Source organism: Marmota monax, unplaced genomic scaffold (genome assembly GCF_021218885.2).
Source record: "Marmota monax isolate L192 unplaced genomic scaffold, Marmota_monax_Labrador192_F-V1.1 WCK01_AAM20220418_F8-fsc00041, whole genome shotgun sequence".
NCBI lineage: Eukaryota > Metazoa > Chordata > Mammalia > Rodentia > Sciuridae > Marmota > Marmota monax.
In genome coordinates, this window is record NW_026695238.1 from 17,121,423 (window position 1) to 17,141,979 (window position 20,557).

A 20,557-nucleotide genomic window follows, 5' to 3' on the forward strand; every position below is an offset into this window, starting at 1 on the left:
GACCCCTGTGGCCTCAGAACTGACTCAGGTGATAGCAGTGAGCTGCTGGTGTCTGGCCCCCCAAATCCTCTGCACCCAATTCTCCTGCCTCCTCAGGAGCCATCTAAGGTGAACTGGCTCCAGGTATGTCCAGCTGCCCAGAGCGCTGTGTCCTGGCGTGTTCTCTGACTCAGGCAGAGGTCTCGGCCTGAGGGTACGTCAGCATGGGTGGCAGATGTGGCTTGTTCTGATACGTCCCAGGCGCAGGACCCCCTGGAGGAACACCTGGGCCTGGCAGGGGTGAGCTCAGGCCAAGATCCAGGGGCTTATGTTCCCAGGAGAACGTCACAGGGACATCTGGTCTCCACCCACTCTGGGTGGCAGACCACAGGGGTCTTGGTGCTCCCCAGCAAACAACGCTGGCCCTGGTGGGGGTGGGGGTGCAGGTGCTCTGAAGGAGGGACAGAGACCTGGAGACCTCCTTCTAATAAAGTAACCACACTCTTTTTAACATTAATTTTTTTAGTTGTAGTTGGACACAAAGGTATCGTAACTTAACTTTTTTCTGTATTTTTATGTGGTGCTGAGGATCAAACCCAGGGCCTTGCACGTGCTAGGTGAGCGCTCTACCGCTGAGCCACAACCCAGCCATAATGATACTCTTGATAGAGGATCTTAACACAATTTCCCAGAGGGCATGGGGAAAGTGGAATGTGACCATCAGCAAAAGAAATATCTGAGGTGAGGGCTGGGGTGGAGCGCTGGGGTGGAGCTCTGCGGTCAAGCACTTGTCTAGCATGGAGAGGCCCTGACTCCATCCCCAGCACCTGCAGAAAGAAATATCCCAGGACAGACCCCACCCAGTAGGGGAGGGAGTTTTTGGCTGGAGTGTTACTGCCGGTGAGCTACGAAGGGGTTTTAGAGGTTTTAAAAGGGGTTGTAAAAGACAAAGCAGAATCCAACGTGCGGTGCCTTGGTGCTGGTCTCTGGCTGTTCCCCAGGCAGCTTCCAGCCCTGCTCCTGTTGTGCTCCTGATGACGGACAGGAATGGGGCTGAGGAATGAAGTGCCACCTAGGGGGATGGTTGCTCCCCGTAGCCTGATACCTTGTTTGTATTCAGAGTTATATGTGAACGAACCACTGTAAACCAGTCCTTCTGCATATTCATTTCCAGAATATTTTTTTGCATATTCAAAAACAGGGTTCGTGTAACACATCATCTCTTAGCATGAAGTTACTTTCCCACGGCAAGCACTGGCTTAGAACGCTGTGATCCGAGGGTGTAGAGAGGTAGGATGTGTTGGCCCTGGCGTTGGAGCTGGGTAGCCCCCCGGGCTGCCTGCATTGCCCCCTGCGCTGCTCCCATGGACCCAATCCTGGCACTAGGGGACGTAGTTCAGGCTTGGTGCACTGCTCGGTGAGGAAGCTTTGCCTAGGCGAGGAGTAGGGCTTCTTTTCTTCATCCACCGAGGCCTCTGCTTTACTTTTTATTTTTAAATACTTAAGTCTGCAAAATATTACAAATGAAACAACCAACCTGAAGTGCCTGTTCCTCTGAAGGACTGGCGTGCATGGTGGACACACTCAGTGGAACCCGCGAGCCCTTTCTGGGGCTGTTGCGGGCACCGAGCATTAGCTGCCCCAGCAGTGGTGGCCCGAAGGTCGCTTGTTTGATCGTAAGTCAGATCTGACTGCGAGGCTCCTTCACTGATGACTGAAAGTCAGCCAGGCCTGGCCGCCTGTGGCCTCCCAGCCCACCTGACTGGTCTTCTGGTCTCAAGTGTGGCCTCTTTCCTTGTCTCCCCTCCCTTGGCACCTAGCTTGTCCAGGGCACAGAGCCTGCCGCTGTCTTTGCACTCCCAGCCCTGACCCAGTGCCTAGCGCACTGTGGGACTCGAGAGTGTGCTTTAGAGGCCAGGACTCCAGCGACTGACGCAGGCGGAGGGCAGAAGCCAGCCACGGGCTGTAACGGGACGGTTGGAAAGGGGTCGCCTAGAGTCCTCTGGCCCAAGAGCAGTGAGAACCAAAGCGTGCAGTTGGTTGAGGATGACGGTCGTTCCCCTGATCTCTACTTGCCTGGACGCTCTGCTCTGAGTTGGAAACATGCCACCCACATGGATAAGTCCTGAGACTTCTGGAACCCTTTTCCCGGAGCCATTGGAGAAGCACTTGTCCAGGACTTGCTTACCTCATGAGCTGCTTTGACGTGAGGAGGACGAGGAAGCTCCTGGATCTCCAGAAGGCATGGGCGACCACAGTCCTGGGAGAGGCTGGTTTGTCTGTGGGAATCTGAGAGCAAGACACACATCTTTCATCCTCTGCAACATCATTTTAGACCTGCTTCTTCTTTTCATTGGATGTCCCGGGACATTGTGTGTGTGTGGCTCCATTTGGAAACAATGATGCCGTCATTGTGAAGCTGCCACGATGAGTTGGATTTTTGAGCCACTGGTAATGGTACGTTACCAGGAGCTGCCAGCCCCTGTGCGCTCCTGACCGTGGCAGGACAAGCCAGCGGCTGTTACTACCTGTGCGTCCACCTACCGAGACCGAGATTGCAGAAGCTGGAAAGCTGTTCAGCTGCAGGTGTGGCCTGAAGTTGACCCTTTGAAGGAAACTTGTTTGATCCTCTCACCCATTTTACCGAACAGCAAACAAGCCCCGAGGCTCAGCAGGACATCAGCTTGCTGTGCCATCTGGGATGAGCTGGCCACAGCTGGGTGTGAGACTCGATGTTGGCTATTGAGTTTTGGGGGAGAAGAGTGACTTTCATGGAGCTTTTAGGAGTCCAGGATCTCTTCCAGTGGCAGCTCTGCAGGGAGGTCCCAGGCGTGGCTCAGGGGCAGCTGAGTGGGCCTGGGGGCTCTGAACTAGGGGGGCCTTGCCTTATCCTCCCGGGGGCCAGACAGGCTCTGCTGCCCAAGGAGGCGCCTGGTTGTGCACATATGGGCTCCTCCCTCTGGGCCGTTTCTCCTGTGTCCATGGCCTGTTTCAAAGTGAAGTCCTAGTGTGCCCTTCTTGGCCACCCTCCCCACAAGGTCCCTGACGATGCCACGTGTTTCTTTCTCTTCAGTGTCCGACTGTGCAACAGGGTCAGGAGCTCGTTTTGCTGGGAGGATGTGCTGTCAGCACGTTTGGATGGGGTGTTTGAGGGGGAAAAACTGACAAAATGTGGGTGTGGATGGTGGAGGTTGGTCTGCATATCCCACGCTAACCACCTGGCCAAAGTGTTTTACAAGGTGTAATGTGGAGAAGAGAGCTCTTAATGGGTTTTGTGTGTGAATTTGCCAATTGGTATTTTAACCCAGAGCTCTTGGAAACTGAAATGTAAAGAACTTGAATCCAAGTTTTGGAAATTCAAGAAGCCATCTCTCTGAACATTAGTTTTCCATCATCTTCTTGAGCAGCAAATCACATTTTTAAAAGACACTTAAAGCAGCTTTCTAGTACCTAAGAGTATTTCATCAATAAAAATTTCAGGTCCGTCGATACATTTTGAAGACAACGATACAGCTCTTTTCAAGAACATGAAATAGGACCCGAGTCTCCACGTTTCAGTTTCACATCTGCCTTTCCACCCAGTTAACGTTCGCTTTGTTTACTTGCCGTCGAGAATCTTGAGCTACTTACTCAAGCGAGCGGCTCTGTGTTTTTTTCTTAAACCTATCAACTACTTGCAACTTCAGAGTACTCTTCAATTAATAAATCCAAAAGCGTTGAAGTGTTAGGAAGAGTGGGACTTCCAAATGCCAAGTTCAGTCGGGAGAAGAGACAGAGACGTTTCAGATCGAAGCCTCCCACCTGGAGGTAAGCATCAGATCCACGCTAAGAACTCCACCTGATCTAGGTCATACCAGGCGGCTGGCCTGTCCCTCGTGACAAGGCAGGCTGCCTCCCGCCCACGTGCTCGTCCACAGGGCTTTCTGGTGCGCCCAAAGCAAGGCAAGGTTTTGGAAGGTGCAGTTTGGAGCTGCAGCTTCTCAGCTTTCCTTTTGGGGTGGGGGGGGCATTGCCGACAGCCTGTCCATCTGCCCTTGGCCTCACTTAGTTGGTTGTTACTGCAACACAGTGTCCCAAACGATCCTGTGTGAAAACCCTTGCAGCAGCCCCTCTTGTGGGGCTCCTGCCGTGTGCGCCCCGGGTTTTCCCACAGGCTCAGGAGGCACATCTCTAAAGCTGGGGGCCTGCCCTAGTTTTCTGGAATTGGAGCTTTCTGGGATTTTGCTGGCCCCTTGGATCTGTACATTCGGGTCTTTCTGCATTTCGGGAAAACCCCCTGTCCTTCATCTTTGAAGACTTTTCTCCCCCTCTTGCTGGGACCTGTCGTCAGAGATCCCACTGGCCCTGCGGGCCGTCCGTCCTCTCCTGTGGACGCTCTCCCCAGCCCTCTGGGCTGAACCCTCTACGGGAGCCCCCCCCCCCCGCCCCCGCCCCCCCCAGCCCCGCCACATCTCTCAGCTCCCGTCTTCTCATGCGTCCCCTCCTCCGTCCCAGTGCTGTTGCCAGGCCTCTGTCCTTAGGAGCCCTGGTGCTGGTTCTTGGTGCCGTCACTCTGTGTGGGAGGTGGCGAGGACTCCCCCTGAGTTGGTTTTCTCTCCAGCAGCTCTGCCTTTCCCCTGGGGGGCCTTTCCGTGAAGTCCTGCCCTGAGCGTTCCTCCTGCGTGTCTCGCAGACAGTGTCTCTGCCGCATTGAGGCCGCTCTGACTTCACCAGGCGGCTGTTCTGGTCAGAGCTGCTCGCTCCCGCTGGGCCCAGGCGGACTGTGGTGGTCCACCTGGGAAGCTTCCCTCTCTGTTCTGAGGCACCTTGGGCTGTTGGGAGCGTCCTCTGTCCTGCCTCCTGTGGTGGGGGGAATGGGGTTGAAGAGAGCCATCCCTTGAGTGCCCTGGACCAGAAGGGCTGCTCAGTCACCCGCATTCCCCTTTGCCGCCTGCCCCACGTGTCCTGCAGCTGCAGGGGAGTGCAGCACCTGGGCTTCGACCCCGCTGTCTGGACCGCAGGACCTGGGAGGGATGTCATTGCCCCCGAGGAGGGTGGCGTCCCGTAGGTGTATTGTGTTCTGCCTGCCCCTCTGAACTGCCCTGTCGGGGCCTGTCCTGGGGCGTGGTATGAATGCTCATTCCCCTGCTCACCTCGGTGCCTTATGAGTCCTGTTCCTTAGTCAGGAGTCAGAGGGGGCAGGACCATGGCCTCCCTTCCTCTCCTCCCCTCCTCTTTGGGGTAAAGTGATCTGGGGTGTTGCTGGGTGGGGGTGGGGCAGGAGCCAGACGCCCCTCCCACCCAGCCTCCCGAGAGTCCCCTTGCTGGTGCCCACCTGCGCGGGCCGTTACATTCAGTTGGGCCCCTTCTCTCATTCTTCTGGTGTTTAGTCCCCTCCCGGTTTCATCAGGGATTGTTAGGAAAGGCAGTCCAGTTTGGGGGAGTTCTGACCTGCCGCGCTGACCAGGACTCCTTCCTGCTTCCCTTTGTCTCACTGGGGACTGAGTGGAGGCCAGCGCTGCTCCTCTCAAGTCAGAGCCTGAGTGTCCCAGCCACAGAGGCGCGTAGCTGGCATCCCGCGGGTCCTTACCCCCTGTGGTGCACCCTTGGAATAGTACCTTTTTATTTCCAAATGTTACGTTTTAAAAAAACAAAATTGCCAGAGCAAGTAAAATCTGATTCAGTTGAGGTTTGTAAGATAATTTACCAGTAAACCTTTTTTCACAGTGTAAGAATAACACGCGGTCCAAAATTCCTTTTAAATGTCACAATGAAAAACTTTTTCAAAGCCCCAATGTAAATAAGTTACTGACTTAAGTATTTTTAAGTATTCCCCCCCCCCCCCCCCCCCCCGTTTAAAAAGCCAGATGGATTTTTTTTTTTTAATCTGGCAGCTGGGTGTGGTGGTGCATGCCTGTAATCCCGCTGACTCCGGAAGCTGAGGCAGGAGAATTGAGGTCAAGGCGAGCCTCAACAACTTAGCAAAACCCTGTCTCAAGATAAAAAATGGCTGCACACGGTGGTGCATGCCTCTTATCCCAGTGGCTCAGGAGGCTGAGGCAGGAGGATCACGAGTTCAGAGCCAACCTCAGCAACTAAGTGAGGTCCTAAGCAACTCATGGAGACCCTGTTGCTAAGTAAAATATAAACAACAACAAAAAGGTGGAAGGGGCTGGGGATGCAGCTCAGTGCTAGAGTGCCCCTGGGCTCAACCCCTGTGCTGGGAAGACAAAGGCAAATTCCTGATTAAATTTGTTTTATAATCCCTCAGGGAGAAACAAGAGTTCACAGTCCTTTTCAGTGTGTTCTCAGTCCACTTTGCAGATATTCTTCCTGTTTTATCTAAAATACCACGAAATAACAAGCGAGAAAGTTTTAGGTAAAATTACAAAACATCTTCGTGGACGTCCCTGTCAGCCATGGCTGGAGGACCCCTAGCTGCCTCTTGGGCTGCGTCCCCCTTGTCACAGTTGAGAAAGTGCAAGCCCATCTGCAGCCCCCAGAGAGCATCTGCTGCCCAGTGACCTCAGGGTCAGATGCTCAAATTCCCCTCCTCTTTCCAAAGGAAAAGGGGAACTGTGTGCTCTCAAATGCAGCTTACTCTCAAGAATAGTTTCCAGCCTTGGCTTGTTCATGAGAATCTAAGGATGGAGACCAATAGTGAAGAACGGAAGTTGCAGGAGGGTGTCTCGGGCGTCCTCCTCAAGGTTTTCCTAAGCGCAGTGATGGCTTCACAGCTGCAGCGGCTGTCAGTGGACGAGGGAAGGCAGACCCCCTGCAGCCTCAGCTGAGGGCACTGGACAATCTCATTTCCAGATGGGACTGTGCCACTGTGGGTCCCTAGGCCTTGGCACTGCACAAGGTCATAGGAGGAAAGTGGGGTAAGGAGCTGCAAAGCCTTCTGGGAATGAGGTTCTCTCTGCAGCCGGCTGCCGGGATCGCAATCAGCATCTGAACTTTCCCTGGTGGATCTGGAGGTGTTGGGGTCACAGGATGCTGTGAGCATAATGGAGATGTCCTGGGGAGAAAGAAACCCTGCACAGAGTGTTGGAAGGCTGGCTGTCATGGCTGCCACTCTGCTGCTTGCAGAACTGCTAATGATACGTTAATAGCTTTCAGTCCAATTAGTGAAAATGATAGAACAGAAATGTCAAACATCTGCGGCGTGTTTACTCCCAACAGAGATTTTTTTTTTTTTTTTGAATAGGAAATTGCAGTTGCTTTATTTTCCCCTCTTAAAGCAGAACTGACAACACGGATGAGACATTTAAAAGGGACCTCAGCGCAGTAGCTCTTGGCTGTGTGATTGAAGTGCCAGAAGGAACCGAGTTCTTACTCCAGCCTCCCGGATCTTGAACTCGTTCCCACAGTGTTAGGCTCAGGAACGGGCTGAGGTTGGACGGTAAGGGACACCCGTAAGACGTCATGAAGAGACGTGGAAGAGCTGGAAGAGCCCCGCGGCGCCCTTCCTTTCCTGCCGTGCTTCTGTTTCACCGAGCACGCCCACCTCACACCTGGGAGGGCTCTGCCCACCTCCCTCTCTCTGCCCCGCTGGCTGTAGGGAGATGCCTGGCTCTTACAGCTGCAGGCCCAGGGCACACTGCAGGGGCGTGGTGGGCAGCCTTCCTGGGAAGTCAGCCTGCCTTTGGGGTGAAGTGGAACCCCCATAAATCACGCTCAAGGTTGCTTTCCCATAAGGAGCTGCTCCTCTGATGATGGCGTGGGGGGTGGGGGTGGGCAGTGAGTGTGCGAGGTGCTGCTGGGTTGAGTGGCACTGGGTTCACACAGTCCCCCCGGCAATGGCGCACAGACCTGCCTGTGTGCTGAGTGCGTGACATGCCGTGCCTCCCTTGGCTCGGGAAGGAGCAGGAGGGGGCGCTCTGTCTCCCCATCCTGTGGTGCTGTTACCAAAGCTGCAGAGTCCTGGCCTCACCTTGGAGAGGGCAAGTCATGCCTGTTGCCCAGCCCAGAAGGCCAGCTCCAGGGTTGGCCTACCTCCGATTGTCGCCTCATCGCCAGCACCTGCTCCCAGGTGTCTGAGCCAGGCCTTTGTCAGTGGTATCCATCATGGAGGCCAGGTTTGGGGAGACTGAAGCCACTTTTGAAAATAAATTGTCCCTGATGAAACGTAATGTTACGTAATAATAATGGGCAGGCAGAGAAGATTGACTGTCACTCGTGCAACAAGTCTATAGCATGGGCTGTGGCAAGGTGGTGTGATAACTGGTAGGACCTTCTGGAAAATTGAATATCAAATAGATTTTAAAAATCTACATTAAAAAGTGAACTTGGATATGGAGTTTGGGTATGTTCCCTAAAATTCAGGTAGGAAAATATCTAATGACTAGGATGAGAAGGCAGGTTTGAATTTAAAATACAGATTGAACACTTGTGATTCAAAAATCTGGAATCTAAAATGCTCCAAAATCCAAAACATTTGGAGAACTAATGTGATGCTCAAATAGTTTCAGATTTGGGATCATTTCAGATTTTCGGATTAGGGATGATCAGCTGGTGAAGTCTCTGCAAACTTTCTAAATCTGAAAAGGCTCTGAAGCAACTGTGGTCCCCAGCATCTTGGATAAGGGATTCTCGGCCACACCAAGGGCAACAGGACCTGCTGGGACCATTCTGCCACCAATGATACTCTCATTTCAAGGATTTTCCTTCAGGGAAGCTGGAGAAGACAGTTGTCAAAGCCTGACTTGTCACCTGACCCCCTGCACCTGCCCTCTGTGGTCTGCCTCTCCAGGTGCCAGCATGGACTCTAGCGGAGCCTGCTTGTGTCGGGAGCGCCCCTGCGTCATGTTCTCAGTTCCCCAGTCTGGGTGCCTGAGCGTTTGGTGAAATGAAAGATGAATTATGCTATTTCGGGGGGGCGGAGGAAGTGACTTCAGAGCAGGAAGAGGCCTTCCGGATGGGGGCAGAGTCCCCTCCTTGTGGAGATGGTGGGAGTTGGGTCTGCAGCCCTTCACCTGGGGTTGCCAAGCCAGAGCCATGGCCGAGTTCAGGAGGGAGCTCCTCACCTCCTGGGAGCCTTTCCTGGCTGAGGCTCCGCACCTAGAAGTACTGATCACCCAGCACCCAGGAGTACCGCTCACCTGGCACCTGAAGACATGGACAGTGCCAATGTGCCTGTGGGGAGGAGCGTCATCGTGGCATCCTGCCAGAGCTGGACGCTGATGCCCAGTGGTCCTGCTCCCCAGGGAGGTGGCTGAGGTGTGCTGAAGGCCTTGGGGCTGCTGCCATGGCAGGGAATGTCATTGTCCCCAGGGACAGACTCCATTCCCCTCCTTTTGCTTTGGAGGCCACCTAGTCAGTGAGGTCAGCCTGAGCAAGCAAGATGGCTAAGCTGGGTGGAGGGTGGACCTAGCAGGGGGCCCCACATGTCCTGATGTTTGGGGAGCAGCTGGGAGGGTGGGGCCAGCTGGGGCTGCACAGGGAGGCTGAGCCCTGGGGTGAGGAGGTGCGGGCTGGGCTCAGGACAGGGCTGTGGTGGGACCCTCTGGATGTGCAGTGTCTGAGAGGGCCCAGAGGCTGGCAGCCGGCAGGAGGAAGCTTGCAGAAACCCAGCCGAGGAGCACAGGCTGTTCTGAGAATGTGAGGCCACAGTGGAGGTTTGCAGAGGTCTGGAGGCCGGATGTTGAGGGCTGAGCAGGGAAGGGGACGGATTCTGCATGGAGACCTGGCTGACCCGCTGCTGGGTCCTCCGCAGGTTCTGAGTGCGTTTCCTCGGTTGCCTGCCTGTGAAGGAAAGCCCATGTTACAGAGGACACGGAGGCTCAGGCAGTCCAGTGGGTCTCCAGAGCTGTCCATCTCCTCAGGGCAGGGCAGGCGGGCAGGGGCGGGACTGGGCGGGATGACTCCTGAGCCTCCCCTCGGGATTGCTTATGCAGAGCAAGTCAGGGATGAGGTACCTGCTGGCTTCGTCCTCCAGGCCGTCCTCACCCAGCCCTGCGGCCTACCCCCCTCAGCCCTCTCCAGTCTACGGCCCCTCTCTGACCGCCCCTTTGGCCAGGCTTCTCCCCACTCCTGCATGTCCACTCTCCTTTGGTCCAGAGGCCTCTGGTCTCTGCTTTGGGACTTTGTGCTTGTGGATGGGGGGACAGACACCCATGTTCCCTGGGCACAGCCTGGTGGCTTGTAGACAGTAGGCGTCCCCAAAGGAGTGAAGATGTGTGCAGAGCTGGCATGGGCATCTGGGTGGCTGGTGTGTCTACCTTGACCAGAGGTTGTGGCGGCCAGTCAGGACTGAGATGAGGTCTCTGCAAACACTGGAGTGTGGTGCTGCTGACCAGGAGGGTCCCTCTGCGCTGAAGCTCAGGTGCAAGGTCATGCTGCCTGGCTGATTTGGAGCCATGGCCTACGCAGCTGGGGAAGACACCGCGTGTGTCCATGCACAGGCCAGCGCATAGAGGAGGGCACTTGGTAGCAAGATCACGTTAGTCTGCACGGTCTGCAGCAGGCAGGTGCCGCACGCTGACGGCTTGACAACAGAGGTGTGCTGCTCAGTTCTGCAGCCAGAGTCCAAGCCGGGGTCGCGGCAGGGTTGGTTCCCTGAGGCTGTGAGGGAGAACCTGTCCCCACCTCTCTCCAGCTTCTGATGGTTTCCCGATAGACCGGGTGTCTCTTGGCTTGGAAATCTCTGCTTTTGTCTTCTTGTGGCATCCATCGTGTGTGTCCCCACATTCCCCGTGTTGTGTTAGACCACCTTATGCCAGTATGACCTCCTAGTGTCATATCGAGGTCAGGGAGTCCAAGACTTCAACCCGAGCTTGGAGGGTGATGGTGGCATGGCAGGATGTCATGCTGCCCGTGGGTTGGAGTGATCAGCATTGGTCTGAATGGCTGCAGCACTTGGAGGGCCTGGCACGGTTGCCCAGCTCTTAGGGCATTTCTGGAGCACCGAGGACAGGCCATCCTGAGGCCTTGGAAGCTCAGCCCTGGCCACCAGGATCCCTGGCTTTGCTCAGTTTCTCAACTTCCAGGAAGTGTGCTGTGGGAAGGCTGTAGGCAGAGTGTCCCCTGGGGGACCCAGCAGCCCCAGACGAGTTCTAAGGTTTTACCTTGAAATCGCTTAAGTAGCTTCAAGCACAGACATCTTCCTGTGATCAGAGGACTTTGGAAATCCATGTGGGATGCACGGTTTGATAGATCCGACCTGCTAGATGGCCCCAGGCAGGCTCACCATGGCTGTGCCCACACTCAGGTGCCCAGTTAGAACTCAGAGTTGTGGGGAAGGTGTGTAAACTCTTGCACTGACCCCGTTCGCCTCCCCTGACCCCGGCCAGTGTGGCTAACTAGGTCTCCAGAGTCTTGGTGTGAAGGAGGAGGTTTTCCCAAGGAGACAGAGACAGATTGGCTTTTCAAATGTCATTTTTCTTGAAAGGTTGAATTTGGCCCGTCTCACCAGGAAGTAGCAGGTGCCCAGCCTCTCTTGTTTAGCAAATTAAAAATGGGGAGATCATTTTTGCCTTCTTGGCCTCTGCTGGAAGTCTGGAAACCAGGGTCACTGTGTTGGGTTTGTCTTTTATGAGAGGACATGGTGACCTTGGAGGAGATGGTGAGTGACACTGCCTTGCCAGGGCTGCTCCCCGTGGTCTGGGCACTTGAGAGGGCTTTGTCACTCCCTGCCCATCAGGTTTCCTTGTCCACCCAGGTAGAGCAAGGTGAAGAGGGGGGGATGAGAAAGGCCAGGCCACTCAGCTGGTGGGGGGCAGCCCCAGGGTGCGGACAGAGTGTTGGAGTGTGTGGGCTTGACTTCAGACGGCCGTCACACCTAGGGGGTGTCTGGTGTGTCCGATGGGACACAGCCCTACTGTGGAAGGGTGTTGTCCTCCTCTTAACCCGTGAAGAACCCAGGTGTTCTTGCATCTGGGGCGGGTCGGTGGAGGACTTGTCTGGGTGCAGTGTCTTTCCTAGCTGTCCCTGCTGCGGCCCTCACCTAGTGGGCGTCTGCCTGGCCCTCTTCTTGAACCCCACTTCTCTCTGCAGCAGCGTGAGCCTTGGCTGCAGTGCTGGAGGTTTTTCTTGTGTTTCACTCTGAGCAAACTCAGCAAAGCAAGCAGGGTTCCCTGGAGGGCTGGACAGGTGTGGGGAGAGTGACCTCGTGTGTGGGCAGGTGCAGGGACCTGGCAAGTCTGGGTAAGAAGGTCAGTGAGCCCCGGCCTCAGGTGGCAGCCTCCCTCTGGAGGGCCCTGGACACTTGTGGGGGTTGGGGCAGGAACTCTGTGTTCCACCTGGGATTCTAGGTGGAAGGTCCCTGGTGAAGGGAGGCACAGGCCTGCACACAGTCTCTGGGCCAGTGGGGAGGCCTGGCAGTGTCGCCTGGAGAGTTGGGTTGTCTGGCTCCCGTGGCGTTCTTAAGGTGTCTTCCTAGAGGAGTTGACAGTGAGAGGCAGGACGGAGGTGCCGCTTTCTCAGACAGGAATGGAGGGTCCCCGTGAGGGCGACTCAGTGGACTCAGCCCGGAATCTCGAAAGCCATTTGTCTTTGGTGTGGCCTGCTTCCTTCTGTGGAGGCCTGTGGTCCAGGCCGCCTGGGGGTGCAGGGCAGCCCTGGCAACCTGCTTCCTCCCGTCCCCCATGCCCCGACAGGGTCCCTGGTGGTCTCGCTAACCCAGCGTGGTCTCTAACGCCTCTTGTCAGCCCGCTGCACCACTGTCCCAGCCGCACGGAGGCCCCATCGGTAGTTCTGTCTAACCCGTGTGTGCTAGTCCAGCGTCCTTCCCTCGATGTGACTCTGACCGCGGAGACCCCACTCATGATGTTCTGTGTTTCCTCTCAAAAACTGGGTTTCCCTTGAGGAGAATGCAAGTTCTCAGCCCTGAACTTAGCGGTACTTTGTGGACGAGGCAGCTGTCAAGCATGAAAAATTTGTCTGTCTTGTGAACCCAACAAGAGAATGACAATTTTGGTGTTCTCTGTTTCCCAGTGAGAGAGAATTTCTGAATTTACATATAAAGACTACAAAAAAATCCCACACTTCTCAGCCAGCGTGCCTGGCCTGGCACAGTGCCTTCAAACAGTGCTTGGGTTCTTAAAGACACATTTTAAAATCTGAGTTCGGTTCTAAAATTCAGTGGTTGTGGGAGACCTCCGAAATCCAGTCCTAGATACTCAGAGCTAGTTGCCCCCAGGCCGCTGCCGAGGGTGTATTTTTCCACAAGCGAAGCCCACGTCTGTCTGCCCTCCTCCCGCCCTGTTTTCCTCTATAACGTGGTGTTCTGTGTGTGGCAGGTGGCAGGTTCAAGAAAGAGATTGTCGTTGATGGACAAAGCTATCTGCTGCTGATTAGAGATGAAGGGGGCCCCCCAGAGGCGCAGGTGAGTACTGCACGCGCTCTGAAACCAGTTCTGCCTTCTGCCTTCTATGGTTCTGATTCGACAGGCTGTTCTAGAAATGGGTCATGCCGTTCCAAAAGAGAGACATCGAAACCCACAAAAGTCAGTCTGTGGGGCCATTTTTTTCACATTCTGTATTTTTAGGAAGGAAGGAAAAGCAAAATCTGCACTGATTTGTCAGTTCTGTTGAAATAGCAGCCGGAAGTTCCTGTGGTTTATTTATTTCTTTTTTCCTGTTAACTGGTTTGATCTCCAGGCACTGAGGTCGTGTAGGAAGTCATTTGGGTAGACTTGGAGCCAGTCTTCTTTCTGCTGCTGGTAAACCTCGGGAGTTGGTGTCTCCAGCTCTTGGCCCACACAAGTCTCCCCTAAAAACTGGTCTGCAGCATATTGTGTTTTTTTTTTTTTTTAATTCCTTAGAAAGATGGGAATCCTGGGAGCAAAGTGGCAAGAGCATGGAGATCTTCTTTCTTGGGTTTCCTTGTCCACGTGTTGTTCTGCCCACCTCGTAATTTTGCCAGTAAATGCTGGAAAGGAGGCAAGAGCTAGTAACAGCCAGTGACCACGGATGCCCCCTTTGGACATCTTGAACTTACCTCCTTGAGAAGCTGAACATAGAGTTATAAGGATGGTTAAAGTGAGAGATGTTGGACATGGGGGTTGTTGAAGGTCTAGGACCTCACGCAGGGAACACTGTGAGGATGCTGAGGAAATGTCACGGTTACCCTGTCCCATCAGCCCTGGACACCAGTGATTGTGGGGTGCATCCACGTTGAAAGAGAGTGCTGCCAATTAAACTACGAAACTGCAATAATAAGGCACAATCTGACCACAGAGGTTAAAAATGAAAAGTTTGCCACCTTAGCATGAGTGAGTGCTCCGTGACAGTAAGGGAACATCTTGAACACGTGTTGAAGGTGCAGGAGGCTGGTCGCAGCCAGGTTGAGTGTCTGTTTAGGGATCATCAGCGGCTGGCCCGTGTGGCTGCGGCCAGAGCCATCCTGAAGGTTTGGGAGGTCAGCTTCGCAGGCAGGACCGGACTTTGTCCTTGATGCAGGCTGCCTCCAGCAGCTGGTATGTGGGAGAAAATGGCAGGTGGAGTGTGGAAGTCTCCTGGGTTCATGTCCTGCTTTTCCCAGAACGTGAATGTTCTTAGAGAACCAACCTTAGCAGTGTGTGAAACCCTGAAGAAAGTACAGGAATGCTGCAGAAGCGCTGGCTTAGTGGCCTCAGGGTGTGCCGAGCTCTCCAGAGAAGTCAGCAGAGCCAGACTCGGAAGCTCCCCGGCTGCACCAAGTGCCCCAGTTCAGGCCACACTGGGAGGGTGCACTAGCCAGGTCCCGGGGTGGAGTGAGCCACAGCACCCATTACTAGGGATGCCTTTTCCCTAAGAAGCTCCTGAGGGGCTGGGGGTGTAGCTCAGGGTGGAGTGTGTGCTTGGCACTCCCAAAGTCCTGGGTTCAATCCCCACACCAAAGTCCAAAATAAAAATAAAAGCCTTTTTTCCCTGTGCTTTTATTCTGAAGCCCACGCCTATTGCTTTCATATCCCCCGACCCCTTGCAAGCCCGAGAAATCCCAGCATTTTGTCTCAAGTGGAATTTTTCCCGAGAGGTCTTTGCTCTAACCTCCTTGGAAAACGCATCTTCTATGTAGTTTAGAATGCCTAGAATATGCAGCGCCATTTGTTGTAACAGTAGTCTCCTTCTTAGTCACCGCAGTCAGATGAGGAATTGCTTTAAGGGAAGCAGTGGAGACGATGGCACAAGCCGTTGCCTTCTCTATTTCCTCTTGTGCCTCTGCAGGCTCACTGTCACCTTGTCACCTGGGGTGCCTGCGCTCCTCACGGTGGTATCCTGGAATCACTGAGGCCAGCTGGGGGCGCAGCACTCTTGAGATCTCGCCCCAAGGCTGGGGGCCAGGATGTGGGGTTGAGGCTTCCTGCAGCCCCACCAAGCTGGAGTAGGGCTAGGACCCCCGTAGGTCTCCTTGGCCTCCGACTGGGAAAGGGTTAAAGTTTCCCTGAGAACAAGACGCTTTCTCCAGGAATAAGTAAAGATCTCCTTTAGGGGAGTATCAAGATAGGACCGGATTCCGGATTTCTTCGTTGTTCTGGGTCACTTCCTGTTGTCTGTCTGACAATAATGGCCTCTTGAAGGAAGTTGTAGGGCTTCCTGTGGCTTCTGTAATCGTATGTAGTGCAGAAACTCGCCCAGTAAACGGGTACCTTTTTCTTTTAAAGTGGCAATTTCTAATGGGGAAGCTGTTGGAGTGGATGGGTATTTGCCGAGTACCGGGGCAGCCAGAGTGATCCCCCTGGAGAGCAGGGACCTTGTGATTCAGCGGGTCTCAGCCTCCCGTTCAGGGCAGCGAGCCCTCCTCCGGTGCTGGTGCCCAGGGGAGACCGCCACTCCAGGTGAGAGAAGGGGAATCCGCCCTTCCTCCCAGGCCTGCCCACACGCTCTGCTCCACGTTCCTATTTGATTTTGTATGTTTCGTTAGATCCTTGGGTTTCTAAAAGTTTTATCATGTGAACATTTCACATGTAACTGAGGAGTTTTCCAGTTTAAGTGGAGTCGGAGTTTAACCTACAGAAAATTTGCCCACCTGTGTTAGAAGCCACGGAACCTTCCTGAGGGACTGTTGTTTCTTTCAGGGAGGACGAACAGGATGTTGGAGGTTTGTTTCATTTTCCCTCGGAAAGAGGAGGGACTTTGGTGCCAGACAGGTGGGATCTGGAAGCCGCTGTGCCATTAGTGGTGCGAGGGGGTAGCTGTGGGGCACCCCCAGGCACACAGCCTCCCGAGGGGGTTGGTACCAATAGAAGGTGGTGGGGGGCTGGCAGTGTGTTGTCTCCCAGAAAGAGCACGTGTGTCGGGCCAGCTGAATGCAGGAAAAACGAGGATAAAAGGGCAGCGGTGAGTCCCTCCCCTGGCGTTTGCTAGCCGAGGGCTTCTCACAGATGTGTAATGATTAACTTACAGGGTGCTGGCCGAGTTGGTAGCAGCAGACCTTCACCACATGAAGGCCCTTCCTGATAGATGGGTGGCTGGTGGTGGGCAGTGGGGCGCTGGGGGATTCCTGGGCATGCTGTGGGCTGGAAGAGGCGCTCCCTCTCAGTGTGGCAGCCTATCCAGGTGCCCTGGAGGGACTGAAGAGGAGAGTCAGTGTAGGACACAGCCCGGGGCCACCCTCGGTGCCCATCTCCAGGCCCAGGAAGCCAGGCAGGTGGTCTAGTCATCTAAGTGCAGGGCTGCACTTGCTGGGCCGGGCAGAGGGTGGGCATCCAGGCCTCGGAATCCACGGGGCAGTGGTGCAGTTGTGTCCCACGTGGGGCCTGGTGGGAAGAGGACCAGGGTCCCACTCCTGGGGAAGCAGGGAGGCTCTGCTCTTAGGAGGACGAAGAGGTGCCTAATGATGAAGTCACCACAGGCATCCGGGCGTCCTGCGGTTCCTGGCCTGCCTCTGGGCTCTGGACGGCCCAGCGCCGCGCGCCCTCTCCCCCCACGAGCCCCCCAGCTCCTGCTCTCACCCGCTCTCTCCGCAGTTCGCTATGTGGGTGGACGCTGTCATATTTGTCTTCAGCCTGGAGGACGAGATCAGTTTCCAGACCGTGTACCACTACTACAGCCGGATGGCCAACTACCGCAACACCAGCGAGGTGCCGCTCGTGCTGGTGGGGACCCAGGGTGAGTGCCCCGCACGGCTAGCCGAGGTTCCCTAGCTTACACCTGCCACGTGGTGTGCAGGACTCTGAAAGTGGGCCGAGGCGGAAAGGGCGCTGGGGCTGAGTGCACGCAGGTCCCCTGATGTGCACCTGTCACTCCTGATGTGATTCTGTGGAGACGCTCGTCAGCAGGCTCCAAGTGACACACGCAGCACAGATGAACAACACACAGACAACACACATCCCAGATGTACACACGGCACATATACACGTACAACACAGATACACAGCATACCCACAGTATAGATACACACGCAACACGCCTATGCACACACACGACATACAGTGTACACAGACTACATAGATATAGACACAGCGTGCAACACAGATATACCCAAAATGCACAGTACAGCCACACAGTCGACACACAACCTAGGTACATAAACAGCACATACAACACAGGTGGGGACCCAGGGCGTGTGCCCCGCATGGGCCTACAACACAGACACAAAGCATACGACGTTCACACAGCACAGATATACGTACAACACACGCTAGACATAGCAGATATACCTGTAACCCAGAGAAGCACACATCACATGCAGAGAACTGACATACTACTCAGAACATGGATCTATACTACACACAACATAGATTGGCAACACACTCATCACGTACACACATCCGGAGTGCTTTAGAAAACATCCATTTTATCTTGCCTTCTATATTATATTTTAATTCTTTGTTGTATAAATTAATTTCTAAGCAGACCCTACCTTATAAAAACAAGGCTGTTTTGGCTCTCAGCGCACCTATAAAGTGATACTTGACTTCTGATACCTGGCTATCAGTGTCCCATGGTCTGCGTCTTGTTTTTGACACCTTGTGGTCCTGCAGGGTGGGGCCACTGGGGGCCTGCTGCTTATTTCCTTAGTCTCTTGGAGAAGGGACCGTTGCGTGGACTCACACACGGCGCCCTTGCTCCTGATCACAGATGCTGTGCTGCTCTGGGGCCCGAGTGAGGCGGCCCGTGGCTTCTTTTTACCCATCAGATGAAGCTCACTCTAAACGGCTTTGTCAGACACACAGGGGATTTTAAAAGTGCTCACATCAAGCGACTCGAATCCCCTTCCTTTGTGGTGTGTGGCCTGCTGTTGGCACTGCCTTTGGAACCAGCGGGTACATGTGCCTTCACGCACCCATGTCAGGCTCCAGTTGGGCAGCACCAGTGTGACCGTTCAGGAACGTGCTGTGTGCTTCCCTGGGTGAGGTGTGAGAGCGAGCTCAGCAGTGCCCCGACCCACGTCTTCTCGCCAGGTCACGGTGAAGGGCATGTGAGTAGCTGGAGTGGCGTGCCCTAATCCCAGGGCACTTCTCAGTGTGCTGGTGAGAAAGGTTAGAGTTGGCACTTGTAATGGCCAGAGGGCTCATTAGTGAAACCTTCAGAGCAAGAGGCCGTTTGGGCCTAAAACCAGATGGAAGAGCTTCTTCATGCCTGCAGCACCCTCTAGTGGTCCCTGGGAGACAAGGACATGCCTGGAAGAAGCCCTGGGTTCTGTTTTTATTGGTGCGTGTTGATGACGACATAGTGGGCGTCGCTGTGGCATATCTGTACACGCATCTAGCGTAGTTGGGTCACACTTACTGCCTAGCACCTTCCCTGTCCCCAGGCCCCCTCCCACTTGGCCCCTTCCTGTGTCCCAGTGGTCTCCCTCTGCTGTCTCGGCCTCTCCCCCTGTGCCTTCCACAGCTCTGGGTTCTTAGCAGTGCCCATCACTCTCTGGGTTCCAAATCCACGATTCAACCAACTGTGGATCGAAATTATTTTTTTGAAATTTCATCTGTCCTGGACACATACAGACTTACCTTGCCACTGTGCCCTAAACACCTCAGTGTAGCAGCTGTTTCTGTGGCACTCACCCTGCTTTGGGCACCGTGAGTTCTCCAGAGACAACCAGAGGCACGCAGGAGGATGCCTGGGCTCTGCACAGGTGCTGCGCTGTGTCAGTGAAGGCCCAGGGCACCGGTGAGTGTTGGTGTCCTGGGAGGTCCTGGAACCTACCCCCGTGGCCGCCGAGGGATGACAGCATGCAGTGCTGGCATATCCGAGGTGCCTGACCTGTGTGAAGTGGTGCTCATCTCAAGGAGGCTCTGCTTAAAGCTACCTTGAAGGGGAGGAGATGAGCTGCTCCCGAGGCTCGCCACGGTGTGTCTGAGCAGTCAACTGGAGGCCACTCAGTTTGGGGAGGCTTGTGTTTAGGACTCAGCTGCCTCCTGGCTGCAGGCTTGAGGCACTTAGGTTCCCAGGCCGGGCTGGAAGGCTCGGAGTCGGTGCGTGTGTCCTTTGCACACAAACCAGTGTTTCTGCTGGTGGAGTGAAATAGAGTGAAGTGAGACGCAGGTTTTGGGGACACACACCCTTCGACATGATCTGCCGTGACCCGGTGGCCTGAAACACAGCTTGTCGGGGCTCTGGCAGGGTGGACAGGAATTCATGGAGGGCACTCGGTGTGCCAGTGGACACATGATGAGTGTCTGATAGTGGCTGCTGCTGTTCCTTGTATTTCAACGTACGGCGGCTTAGTGAGGCCCTGTTTGGGCTGGCAGAAGCTCATCCCTCTCTGCCACTGTGCCTGGGGATAAGTCTGTTCCTTTGAGCTGCCTTCCCTAGCTGAGAAGGGATCATCTGTGCCTCCCCCAGGTCATCTGGGTCCGTGGAGGTGGCTGAGGACAGCCACCAGAGACTGAAGCAGCTCTCACGGAGCAGAAGTCCTGGGCTTGAAGCCACAGGTGGGCACCGAGCGAGGAGCCTTGTCCAGGGTGGCCCTCTGGAGGGGAGCTTGGGCACTCAAGAGGCTCCTGTCTCACTTTAGCTCTGTTCTCCTTAGCCCAGCCACACCCCAGATGTACAGAAAAGTTAGGGCTGTGGCTCACCTGAGGCCCTCTGCTTCTTCACCCACCTCACCAATGGCCAGCACCTGGGGCCTGGGTGAAGAAGGCTGGGGCGAGCGTGGGCTCCCGAGGCTGCTGTGCACCCCAGTCTCTGAAGCCTGTGCATTCGCAGTGCTGTGCAAGAGACCAAACAGGAAAGGTGGTGCGCGAGGGCCTGAAGCTTCCGCCCTGCAGGTTGGGGTAAGTGGCTTCAGAGGTGGGGATTTGGGGCGGGGAAGGAACCCAGGAAGAACTCTGCTCATTGGCCCAGGCTGCAAGGTCTGGGAGGTCCAGGGGGACGGGCACTGGGCATGGGAGGTGAGGAACTGTGTGTGCACAGGGCCGTGGCTGAGCCAGGGCTGCCTGGTGCTTGCTAAGCAGAACGTGTTTTAAAGACTTGCTGATTAGATAGACAGGAGGAGGAAGCCAGGTCTGCGCAAAGCTGCAGGGTTAAAGTGGAATGAGAAACGAGCCTAGGATGAGACCGAGCCATGCAGTGTGGTCGAGAGGTCCCAGGTGGGCTTGGTGCACCTGTACGGGCAGGTGACAGGGAGGTGGAGCCGGTCCTTCACCCAGGACTAGGGGATGTGGAATGCTGGGTCCCAGCATGGGATCCTGGATGGGTGCTCTGGGACCTCACCTCAAGTTGCAGTTTCTAAC

At 55.0% G+C, this 20,557-nt stretch overlaps 1 protein-coding gene across 13 annotated transcripts in view; it reads left to right on the plus strand.

The window, feature by feature from the left end:
* The window catches only part of Agap1 (ArfGAP with GTPase domain, ankyrin repeat and PH domain 1), a 488,301-nt gene that overhangs the window by 175,138 nt on the left and 292,606 nt on the right, over positions 1-20,557 (plus strand). For all 13 annotated transcript variants that reach the window (XM_058577558.1, XM_058577559.1, XM_058577560.1 and 10 more), the window contains 2 exons: positions 13,197-13,282; positions 16,847-16,988. In XM_058577558.1, coding sequence (XP_058433541.1) covers positions 13,197-13,282; positions 16,847-16,988 — 228 coding nt within the window. The remainder of the gene's footprint in view (positions 1-13,196; positions 13,283-16,846; positions 16,989-20,557) is intronic.